A 12,508-nucleotide genomic window follows, 5' to 3' on the forward strand; every position below is an offset into this window, starting at 1 on the left:
TGTTGGCGAAATTAGGAATTGGTGTAAGCATGAATAAGGGGAACGGTTTTGAAAGTGAGGCAGGGAAAATAGCGATAAACATTGCATATGGGCCCTAACTATGAAAATAATTCCAGCATATAAAAGTACCTAGGAAAGTGGCTATAGTTAATACTTCATACTTAAGTAGTACATCAGATTGCCGAGTGCTCAGCAATCAAGTTTGACGAGTTAGGCAACGAGTCGATGCAGCTGCGATCAATATCCTGCACTTTCGCAAAGCCACCCACTTCCATCAAGATATCAAACTCTGCCAGCAAGCTCTTCAAAACATGTCGCACACCATGCTCGCCGGCAATTCCAAGGCCCCATACCCAAAGACGACCGATGAAGACAAACTTTGCCCCTATAGCGAGCGCCTTGAAGACATCGGCCGCACTTCGAACCCCGGAATCGAACATGATCTGGTTCAGATTTAGTTAGCTCTTATTAGATCTTTTTGCGTGGGGAAGGCGGAGAATGCATCTTACGTATATCTTGTCGCCGACTGCATCAACAATCTTCTCCAGGGCATCAAGACTGGAAATGCCTCCGTCGACCTGTCGGCCGGCGTGATTTGAAACAACGATGCTGTCAACGCCTCTTGTAGAATTTGAAACAATGTCAGTTTTTTGACAACTTTACAATGTGAAATTAATTTCTTTGGATAAACTCACAGCTCAACAGCTTTCTTGGCATCTTCCACGTTCTGAATGCCCTTCAAGCAGAACGGCCGCCCTCCGCTGATCCTCTTCCACTGCTCCATGGTCCACTTCATCTTTTCCCAAGTAATCGCCCGGCCGTGCCAGATATTCTCATCAATCCATTTTGCACCCGCCTCCTTTGGGTTCTTCACCGGGTCGATTCCTGCCTCCTTAAGACGTTTCTGGAAGACAGGATCTTGAAGTCCAAGGTCTCCTGCTCCATGATCATGGTAAAAGGCATAGTTTCCTGTGAATACGTCGTTGTGGCGCCAGCCGAGGGACCAGGTGTCTGTCGTTAGCATACAAGCGTCAAACCCAGAGTCAAAAGCGCGCTGGAGCATGGAGAGGCAGAGCTCGTCGTCGGGGCTTTGATAGAGTTGGAAAAACCGAGGACCAGATCCATTTGCTTTAGCAACATCTTCGATGCTGTAACTTCCAGCAGAAGATAGGCAGTACGCCAGATTGAGCTCTTGAGCTACTTTGGCCACGGACAACTCCCCGGTGGGATGATAGATACGGTTGATACCAATAGGAGCGAATCCAATAGGCGCAGACACCTGGTGTCCGAAAATCTCGGTTGCGGTGTCTCTCACATTGGTGTCTACGAGCATACGAGGGACAATTCGGTGTCGGTAGAAAGCCTGTCGATTCGAAAGATGGGTCCAGGAAATTCCAGCATTGCAAGAAGAGTAATACCTGCAACATCCTGTAAGTTACTTTGCAAGATATTTTCGATTGTGTAACCCTACCAGCCGCCCTGTGAGAGTTTCTCCTTTGCCAGTTTCTCAATTTCAGCAGGATCTTGTGGATGAATGTTAAGAAGAGTCGCTACCAAATGAGATATCATGAGAATTTACCAGTGTTGAAGATGGGATATTTTCCATCGTTTGTATTCCAAAAAGATTCTCGCTGATACAGCGACCACTGAGGGGTGGTTCTGATATTGATGTTGGGGTTCCTGGGATCAGACATTGTTTTTTAAATGGTTTTGAGTTAATGCTTGGGTTTGTTACTGTTGGTGTAATTGAATTGATTTCGTGTTATATTGGTTGTGAAGGATGTGGTGGATGTATATATATATATATATATATATTCGTTTCTATCTTGACGACTATCATCTCTGTGACTGTAGACTGCTCTTATGACGTGCATAGATGCTTTTGCGCATCACTCAGTTGTCAAAAAGATCATAGTTTAACCCCGAGCATGCTCCGATGTTCTAATCAAAAAAACCAGCTTTATAGAAGCAAGACGAGATTGAAGTTGTCTAGCGTCAACTTGACATCAGCGCGGCTAATCTTGAGCCCCTTTGGTGATTCTGGGATAATGCTCCTTTGGTACGGTGCTGAGCTTATTGACCAATATTGCCACCCTAAGCCGCATTGGTTGGTCTCGGCAACTTTACCCTGAAGTGAGTTATTCCAAAGTCATGTTTGTATTGGAAAAGGAGGAAATGGAAAACAGTTGGCAAGTTTCTTTTTCATTAGAGGCATATTTTCCCCATCAAAGACACATTTACAAACGGATATCCGCCTCCGTTGCTTTATGTTGTGGTAATATTTGAGGTAATCGGTTAATAGAATTGCCTACGGGGCAAATTGGAGTATGTACTCTAACTTAACCTCGGATATAACAGAGAGCTAGAGATGAAACGCAAAAAGCATATAAACATCTAGGATCGCGCGTTGAAAAGACATATAAACCAGCTACATTCCTTCTCTTGGTCAACACGACGTTGTTGTCTGCAGGCGAGTATCCACAGCGTTTCGCCCAGAATATCTCCGGAGCATATTCTGCGGATACTCAAATTTGATTTTATGTAAAAGCGTCTCTTATCATCTTATCATATCTATGACATCAGCGACTAACATGATCTCAGATCGACACCATACCCATGGCGGTTAGCCTTATCGCTGTCAGCTTTCCAGAAAGATTTTCGCCGAATTTCTCGGCTGTTACAGATTATGCAGTTAATAAATAAAAGCTCCGAGCTTTTCACAACCATAAAAGCGACTATGCATACTTGTGAATGCTTCATATTGCTGGCATGAAGGTTTATGGTTATCAATTCCGTTGCATCACAGAGTTGACGTACGCAAGATGCAGCTGCCTAGTTTCTGCATCAACAGACATGGTTGTCATGGTTCACATTCGCTGCTATCGTGATTCACCACGCTTCAAGCAGTCGATACGATGTTCTGATTTTGCATAATGTGACATTCAATGTAACAATGCTGCGAAAGAGAAAAAAAAAGTCACGAAATTTGCCGCAGTAGCATCCAAGAGAGACTCGCAAACTGAGAAGCATGGCCTGTCCCATTTCAGCATCTGTGTCCTGACGAATCATCAAGGCCAAGAGCTTGGCCATCAGATGACGAGCCTCATCGTGGGCCGAGCAGAAAATTTCTTTTCTAATCCTTGAGTGGAGATCACGTTATATGGATATACGGATTAGCCCAGAAAATACGAAGTTTCACGACACTTTGCTGCGCGTTTAACGCTTTAATGTTCCATCAGCTCAGCGCAGGGTGGGCTCCATAGTGGACACCCGGTGGGAACGGGATGGGCGGTTTGGCAGCTTGACAGCCTCTTAGACGCGGCAGATGGATGGCCTAGTCTCGGTAGTGCTGGCCGGACATACCGGTGCCGTGCTCGCGCCGAGCAGCGGTTTGCTGGGCCCGGTGGAGCGCTCGAAACAAGATCCATGACTCGGCCTGATCTGTGCATCGACAGAAGGGGCAATGGTTCGTTGAATATCCCCGAAGAATTTCTCCGAATCAGCCTCATCCACGCCGTGATGGTAACAGCATTGAACAGGAGATGTGCCTATAAGGATCGGTTCAGTTCCACCTGATGGTCCAAACCACGGGACCGTTGATTATTGACTTCATTCTCCAGCGGCCCGCAAAGACACCGAGATGGACGCGAACGCTTCAAGGTTTTATATGGCTCTGTGGGACTATCCCTTTTGCCAGCCCTTGGATTCCAAGCTCTATCGTCACTCATAGGAGTAGCTACTAGCTTTGCTAAACTAGTTTATCTATCAGACATTTTCTCCCCTATCTCCAAGCCCTTTAATCCTCCTGCACTGTTCGTGAATCACAGCATTGAATCAAGCGTTTTGTGAATGGTTTGCGAGTAGCATCATGGGGTTATTCAACAAGAAACAAGCCTCTGCTCCCGTGGAGGAGCCCAAGAGAGAACACTCAACCAGCAGCGAGGAAGGTTCTCAGATCCACGCTGAAGGAAAGGTCACGGTGCTGGCTTGTGCTTTGGGAGCTGTTGCCAGTGTCGGTGGTTTCATTTTCGGATATGTCAGGTAGGCACTCCTTGATGGCACTTTCATTGCGGTGATATTTACAGTGATGACACTTGATGCCTACCAACTTGACCATCATTCTAACCATGCCTGGCTTACAGTGGTCAAATCTCTGGCTTCTTCCTGATGGAAGACTATGCCAGCCGCTTCGGAGCGTTACAAAGTGATGGATCGTACACCTTCAGCGCCGCCCGCCAGGGTACCATCGTCGGACTTCTCTGCATTGGTTCATTGATAGGTGCCTTGATTGCTGGCAAGATGGCAGACACCATCGGTCGTCGACTCTCGATTTCGTTGTTTGCCTTCTTCGCTTGCATTGGAACCATCATTGAGATCTCTTCCTCCACCCACTGGGTTCAGTTTGCTATTGGCCGTCTCGTCACCGGTGTCAGCATTGGAGCTCTATCTGTCGTCGTACCCATGTACCAGTCAGAGAGTACTCCCGCCCTAATCCGTGGTGTCATTGTCTCATCGTACCAACTGCTCATTACTTTGGGTATCTGGACCGCTGAAATGGTCAACTGGGGAACAGAGACCAGGACCAACAGCGCTTCATGGAGAATCCCCAACGGTCTCACATTTGCGTGGGCCCTGGCTCTCGGTGCTGGTATTCTCTTCCTCCCTGAGAGCCCTCGGTTTGCCTACAGCCGCGGCCGCACTGATGAGGCTCGTCAAACCATCGCCCGTCTTATTGGCCTTTCTCCCGACTCAGATGTCGTCAATAAGCAGATTGCAGAGATTCAGGAAAAGATCGACGAGGAGAATGCAAACACTGAAGCGTTCCGCTGGACCGAGATCTTCACCGGTCCTCGCATGTTCTACCGTACAACTCTCGGAATTGTTCTCCAGGCAGGCCAGCAGTTGACCGGAGCCAACTTCTTCTTTTACTTTGGCACCACTGTCTTTGCTGCCACTGGAATCAGCAACAGCTACGTCACCCAGATTATCCTCGGATCCGTCAACGTCTTCTGCACAATCATCGGTCTCTGGATCATTGACCGCTTTGGTCGACGTGTCATTCTCATGACCGGCGCTGCCTGGATGATGATGTGCTTCCTGTAAGTCTACTTCATTCTTTGGCAGTGTCAAGAAACTAGCGGATTTTGCTAACAAATTGATAGTGTCTACGCTTTTGTTGGCCACTTTGCCCTCGACCACGAGAACCCGATGCTCACCCCCAAGGCTGGATCTGCTTTGGTCACATTCTCCTGCCTTGCTATCGCTGCTTTCGCCGTCAGCTGGGGACCATTGGTTTGGACCGTAAACGCCGAGCTGTACCCCATTCGATACCGAAGTTTCTGCATGGGTATTGCGACCGCTTCTAACTGGTTCTGGAACTTTATGATTTCATTCTTGTAAGTTATTTGGTCCTTTAATGATTGTAAAGACTCCAACTGACAGTCGTGACTTTAGCACTCGATTCATTACCGATGACATTGACTACTTTTATGGCCTCATCTTCGCTGGTTGCTGTGCTGCCCTCGTTTTGATTGTCTTCTTCTTCGTCATTGAGTCCAAGGACCGGACTCTCGAGGAGATTGACACCATGTATGTTCAGCACGTCAACCCCATCACGTCCAGCCGATGGACTCCCAACAAGCAGCACCAAAATGAAGTTGGGGAAATTAGCGATGTGCGAAGCCACACGCAAAACTCGGAGAAATAAAGTGCTGTGGTCGTGTTGATTGTTTCAGCTAGTTCTCTAATTGCGTGTGTTTATCGCGAGAGTGTGGGGGCTAGTGAAATACTAGCATGTATGATATCATGTAAAATATCATGTAAAATAGCATGAATGATTATTACTGTTTATAATAGCTAAACATCCCACCCATTTCTCGATATTGAGGGGTGATGTCCTTGTCCATGTTACTGTTTCTGAGCTGACGACGCTTTGACCTGAATGGCGCTTGAAGGATTCCCCCGAATGGGGCACTGCTGTCGAGAGCTACTATGTATGTATGTACTTATTTTTGCCAGATAAGCAAGCCATATCTGGTATAGCCGTATCTCGGGAGATATACTATGTAATGCGATCAGGCAGTGAAAAACATGGCTTGCCGATCACGGCGCTTGTAAATAAACCAAGTCTTGGCTAATTTATCCACATAGACACTCCCATCCATTATCAGTACAGCTGAATATCCCCTCATAAACGGAAGGTGTCTTATCTAAGAACTTTTGGTCCCAAAATACTGAACAGAGTACTCCATATCTGCTAACCTTATCTACATCTTCAGCCAATGGGCCCCCTACCTTTAGAAGGACCGATGAGCCCTTGTAACAATGATGATACAGCTTTAAATACATAAAGAGGCACTTTCTGACCCATAATTGAGCCGATTACTAGCTTTGTGAGCACCTTTCATAAGACTATCAGTGCATAGTGTGGTGTACAGAATTGAGCTATGCCTCCTTCACTTTATGCAAGGAAACCTCCAGCCTTTTGAGCTGAACTGCTTCCATTCTTCACACGGGAGTTGAGGCATCTGCCCATGACAATGTTGAGCTAATGGTCGCACAATGATTGTGAGATAAGGCAAGTAGTGTATAAAAAATTAATGCGAACAAGACTTGTTGTTGGCAACGCTCATCTCTGCACTCTGCGTTAGTAAAAGTTCAGATCAACAGCCAAAGAGCTCATGCTTCAGAGCTTTGAACCTATGTTTTAAATTTATGCTCTATATGAATCCTCTCACACACGACGGTTACGAGCCAGAAGTGGAACGGGCGTTGTGGTAGGGGCACGTATGGGCGTGGTAATATTAGAAGCTGGCTGTCTAGTGATGAGCCTCGTGGAAGTTTATCCGCTCCTCATTCCAAAGACCGTGTCTAGTGGGTTTCCCCAACATATTGGCATCAAGTCGCAATCTAGAGTGTTGGAGGCGGCTGCAAAGAAAACGCAAACGATTGTACAACTATGGAGGTGGGGGCAATACACACTTGACGATTTCACCGCGCACCAGCTGATGGTTATATAAGTCGTATTAACATTGTAACACTAGTGGTACGAGAAAAGTAATAAAAAATTGTGCCGGGGTACTTACAGGCCAGCTGATCATCTCAAGTATTAGTCGCCTCACGCAGGTCCTTGGCAATGTCAACCCCATCTCGACCTCTTGAACATCAGTGAGGAGCCGGCGTAAAGTTTTTTGGTGTGAAGAAAAATATAGAAAGAAACCGAAGAGGAGAGGAAGAGAGGGGATATTTATGCTATAGAGTACCTATTTGCAACGAAAAATGCGAAGCGAGATCTAGGTCATGAAGAGATAGTAAGAACTGACAGAAGGCATAAGCGTGATGAGCCATCGTGATCAAGCAGTTCGGCACAAGAAAAAGCAATCAAGAAAAGAAAAGTACCTCGTCAAGCATGTGAAAGAAGAGAAAGGCGAACCAAGATAGTATTTATACCATCAACATACGTATTCTCTTACTGTTTACTACGCGTAACGTATTTGACGACATTTACATCACGAATAGGTGTGGCAGTGAATAGTAGAAACGCAGGCGCGTGCGAATGTAGCGTCAGGCAAGTTTGCTACAGGTTCGAGAAAAAGTCATGCTCAAGGCAAGCGAATGTTGTTATCCAATTTTATATCAGCCGCTGCGCTTTCTTCAAAAGGACCGATTGATAGGGGGTATAGATGAGCACTCTGTGTGTTGCATTATCTGGCAGAAAATGAGGCCATCCCACAGTTGGATTCGCCGCTGTGCTTTACACCAGAGCGACACGGCCATTAAGCTGGAAAATACACAGCAGAATTCGTGTGTCATGTCGACTAAAGGACTGCTAGCCACTATCTGGACTACATATATCGGCCACAAGCCGTAGAGAATAGCCTAAGGAAGCAGTTGGATGTGCCAAGAAGGTGTCTCAAGTCACAACCGAGGACGTTATATCTGATAGGGGCCTGGAGGTATTCGATGGTACAGGCAGAGTTCTGCCTGTGGTTATCCTTGACTCATTAGTATTGGCTGACAGAGTGATTAAGCGATTTAATAGTCAACGCTTGTTTGCTCCCATGCATTGGAAAATGTACATCTACTGGACGCACTTGATTAGCATCCGCAAACTCCTTTGTCAAGTATAGCAGGCCTGTGAGTTGCTCGATCCTGGGCAATGTTTGCCTATACATGCACATCCTCACGTCGGTTGAGAGTTAAAGCATCCTTAGAAGAAGTATGGAAAAGCTGAAGCGCGTATATACTGACCCATAGGTATATCTGGCTTGGCTTCCACGAAGGGATTTACCCAAAAGATTTACTTCGAATTGGCCACGAAGAGGGGAGCTGAACTGTTAGAGCAGATGCACAAAATCGACGTCAGGCCCCATCAAATAGTCTATGTACCTCCTGGAGTTCTCCACGGCATTGGCGTGCCCATCTTCATTGTTGAAGTGAAAGAGTGGGGCGGGTTCGAAATTATGGCAAGAAAGCGTGTCAGCTTGGCCATGGATTCGAGACGGCCTTAACAGCTGTGAACACAAAGACACGGACGGGAAAGAAAGAAATGAGTTCGGTAACTGAAGCAAACGCGAGCGAGAGTGATTTGGCTATACAGTCTCGGGGCTATTTTATCTGGAGAAAGTATTCGTTAGACTAAGGAATCTAACCTATAATGACTATCTAGTATACAGTTTGTTATGCTTAGGCTACACGAGCTTTAACTTCCTTTGGCTATAGTTGCCTAGGTTAATATCTTAAGGAATTTACCCTATCTAGTGTATAATTTATTATGAATTCAGAGTTTACTTAAAATACGGTAACATCACATAAATAAGTTTTCAACACACCTGTGATGCTATAACTACTTTTACCAGATGCTGTCGGTAATAAGCCAGGCCTGAACTTATACAGACCGATACTTCGGACAAATGACGGAATAAGGCCGACTGAGATATACGAGTGGTGTGTACCGTCGAACTTTTTGTCAGTTCTGCTTCTCCCTTTCTGATCATGCTTCGTGTTGGTGAGAAAAAGACATCGGCATTCAAGAACGAGTATCGGCCCTGTGAGAATTCTGGGCGCAAGCTTCCAATGTCAGGGGGTGCGGCCTGATCCCATGCTGGAATTTCCAGAGTGTCTTCATCAATCTTCCGAACACCGAGGGAGTCCAACCAGCTGACAACTCCAGCGTTGATGAGAGATGTGTTACCGCTATAGGTGAACGTGTCAAACGCTTGAATATGTTCGCTGGTTTCAGACTTCTCAGGCGCTTGAAAGCCGGTCGTGATGTCGATATTGGCGAATTCTTCCAAGGCCGAGGATCCTGGACCCAATGCCCAAAGAAGTTTACTTAGAAGATGTTCTCTAGAGTATAATTGAAGAGACGATCCAAACATCTGTGCCGCCAAACCGGAAGATAAATCCACCGCGTTAATCAGAACATGATATGCAAAATTCAATGTGCAGCGAACCAGCTCGACGCTGACAGACCTTCGCGGGAATTTTGAGTGAAGTTGTATCGAGTATAATGGAAGGGACGGACGTGAAATCTCATGTATCAGACCAGGGCTGGAGGCATTGGACACCTCGTGGCTGAGCAAGTCCCCCGTGTCTAAACGCCCGCCAAGGACTGGTTCCGAAATGGTAGCAAGGCTCTCCGAATTTCCGGGGTTATTCTCATCTCTAAGCAAAGGGGAACGAAAATTCGAGATCATATTGGTCGAAGCGAGCCGTTAATGGTACTGCCTTGTGATGTGACGAATCCTGCGCCGGACTGCTCACCAAATCTGTGCAAACTCTTTCGGAATTGTCTCCTTCACAGTCTACGGTAATACTCCCACGCACTAGCGATAGGCATTGCAGTAGTGAGTCCTGAATATGCTGGGATAGGTCGGAGTTCTGCCGAACTGAGACGAGCTTCATAACATTATCTGTCAGGTTCAAAAACAGCTCGGCCATGCTCTCTACCGTCTTTTCGAGGTGAGCTATGCGATTTTTTGTTTCAGTTTGCGCTGCTAGTCTTCGGGCTTTGAAAATCTGTTGCGCTTTGCGATTTTGCTCTCGCCGTACCTGCAGAGAATTTAGCAATCTTCATTTCATGCCTAATAAGGGATGCCCTTTCGACCTTTGTTGCCTCGCTAACGCCGTCTCCGTCATGGCGCGGCCGACCTCTTTTACTGCGAGAATTGCCCGCAGGAAGGTTGCACGGATCCATCTGGCTGGTTGTTAAAGAATGATTTTCATCGATCCGCAAGCCCTTACGAGAGTGCCCGCTAAGGATTGTTTTCTGATTCTAGAAGGGAGAGAGCCGCTCCCTAGAAGAGAGCTTGTAAGCACAAGCCAAATTGCAACATTTGTTAATTTGTCATCAAATAGATATGCACACAAATTGGCGGTTGTCGCGATTACGTAAAGGTATAAAACGCCAATCAACCGAGTTCCTGTCTCAGTGATCCTCGCCCGACGCCTGGTAAGTAGAAAAAGCCGGCAGATCATTGAGATGAGCTCCCGGAGCGAGGCCCAGGTTTCTTAATGTTGGAGTGGGCAAGACCGGGAATAGAAGAACTCTCCTTTATGAGTACCGTTGCTACACTTTACCCGATTATGTATGTACATACACAAATAACCTGCTCTGGGCATCTGTGGTGAGCTTGTAGCTATTGACATCCATGACAAACTGCACTCTTCAGGTGTTCTTGGTGGACGAGCTCTAAAAAGGTATTGCACCATAACCAGCCCTATTGGTAAGAAATATTACACAAAAAAAAAAACAAGCATTAAGGTCGTATATTTTATAAACTAATGGTTTTATACATTATGAAGATGGCTACTTCTAGTTTGGATCGAAAGACAAACGTCTGAGTGTATGAGTACTTGGATCTCTGCGTCTTCAATATTTCATGAGCAACATCTAAATCTTGTATTTTTATGTCCTATGAAAATGGCGCTGGTATGCCCAAATGAATCGAGATTATCAGAGTGCGAATACCATCCAGCCCTAGCAACGCCTCAATGCCTTATCCACAGAAATCGTGTCACTGGCGAATCCAGCTCTTGTTCCAAAATCCGAAGATGTTGTAAGTGCGAGTATAAGCAAACTTGTTTCTTTACGTCGCCTACATCTTTCCCTTTGAGCCGCTGGAGCAGGGCTTGCCCCCAGATCAATGCCAAGCTGCAGTCTCTACTGCAAACAAGTCGCCCAGGTTGTGGTTGTTAATTGAATCGTTGCCGTCTTTTCTCATAGACTTATTATGCCTATGAGTTGTACCTAGTATAGCGTTATAAGGCAGTAATAATCGCATTGGCTATGTATGGGCCTGTTATTAGCTATGTGACTAAGACTGCTTATAAGCCACAACCTATCTTTCTGTTAACAAAAGCTCGGCTGGATACATCGCTTGGGAACTACTCTATCCTTTATTAGTAGAGACCAGGACATCACCGTGCGCCACAGCAAATGTAATAAATAGGGGAGACATTGGATACATAAATGACTTCTCGCGGGCCCTAGGAAACGTGACGCGTGCATTATCAGCTGTTTGATACTTAATAAAGTTACAAGGCTTTTGCCTGGTCGATTGGCTGGTCGGGACGCGTCTTTTTATAGCTGCTGGCGGGACTTCGGATTATGGAAACCATATTGCACAACCATTGTGCAGCTCTTATTAGGTTCACGCTCACTGACCTCACATCCGCTTTATGCTCTCGTGCATCCCTCCGTTTTCGAGTCCTCTGCTACGCATGATGTTGATGGGGAAACTGATGTGAGGTCTCTTCGTTTTATAATTGTTTGCAACACATCCAGATGCGCTCCTTTGAAACAACTGCATTGAGTAAAAACGCCCCTTGATGAAAAGGTTACTATTTTTGAGTCTCACCTGATTAATAATGTCGCAGTAATTTTAATTTTTGCTTTTCAATACTCCGGACGCATAGGTATTACCAGGGTTGTAAGGCTCCCGCCCAGAAGATATGACTTGTATTGATTGGTAAGTTTGTTTAATTTATTTATTAAATTCAAAGTTAAGCTTTGTGAATAGTGTATTTCATCGGACAATGCATTGATAGCAAAATTAACAATACCTATTGCTGGCATAGAGCTGGTATTATATATACTATGAATTAATATTCAAGTATAACTCACATCCAAGGAACGCAAATTTTTGAATGGAATTTGCTTATTAAATGATGGGCCGCCATTGGCGGTAAAATTTCATGGGCTTAGATACATAGTAATTGGGTAGTAGCAACAAACGGAGAGATTTAAAATCTACTAGTTGGCAAGTTGGAATTGAACGGGGCTTATTGTTGATTTTTATTAAGCAGCGTAACAACGTCTGTCTTTCTGACTGAAAATTTAGTCCAAGGGCGAATTGTAGGTCTTCCCTAAATCGCAGTTTCTGTCAGGTAATTAAGCTGGCACGCACTACGATTGGGAGAAATCTTTCAGTCCGTGAGCAAGCAAGTTAGTAATCAGTAACGATACGCTGTACATTGAGGTTTGGACGGAAGCACTGACATGTAG

General features: G+C 45.6%; 3 protein-coding genes across 3 annotated transcripts; 1 reads left to right on the forward strand and 2 right to left on the reverse strand.

Annotated features, from left to right (window-relative positions):
- Positions 1-100: 100 nt before the first annotated feature.
- On the reverse strand, positions 101-1,748 carry TrAFT101_008383 (uncharacterized protein). Its single transcript, XM_024902472.2, has 5 exons — positions 1,580-1,748; positions 1,472-1,523; positions 696-1,418; positions 510-621; positions 101-443 (listed from the first exon to the last, which is right to left on the reverse strand). The coding sequence occupies exons 1-5, from the start codon at positions 1,692-1,694 to the stop codon at positions 174-176; spliced, it is 1,272 nt and encodes a 423-aa protein (XP_024762205.2). The 5' UTR covers positions 1,695-1,748; the 3' UTR covers positions 101-173.
- Positions 1,749-2,477: 729 nt separating this feature from the next.
- Positions 2,478-5,866, forward strand: TrAFT101_008384 (uncharacterized protein). The gene is made up of 5 exons (XM_024903769.2): positions 2,478-2,541; positions 2,602-4,041; positions 4,143-5,099; positions 5,163-5,396; positions 5,455-5,866. The coding sequence occupies exons 2-5, from the start codon at positions 3,869-3,871 to the stop codon at positions 5,705-5,707; spliced, it is 1,617 nt and encodes a 538-aa protein (XP_024762204.1). The 5' UTR covers positions 2,478-2,541; positions 2,602-3,868; the 3' UTR covers positions 5,708-5,866.
- Positions 5,867-9,666: 3,800 nt separating this feature from the next.
- TrAFT101_008385 (uncharacterized protein) lies at positions 9,667-10,198 on the reverse strand (the record flags this gene model as incomplete). Its single annotated transcript, XM_066128317.1, has 2 exons — positions 9,667-10,053; positions 10,109-10,198. The coding sequence occupies 2 exons, from the start codon at positions 10,196-10,198 to the stop codon at positions 9,667-9,669; spliced, it is 477 nt and encodes a 158-aa protein (XP_065984435.1).
- Positions 10,199-12,508: the final 2,310 nt, after the last annotated feature.

This window comes from Trichoderma asperellum, chromosome 5 (genome assembly GCF_020647865.1).
Source record: "Trichoderma asperellum chromosome 5, complete sequence".
Taxonomy (NCBI): Eukaryota; Fungi; Ascomycota; class Sordariomycetes; order Hypocreales; family Hypocreaceae; genus Trichoderma; species Trichoderma asperellum.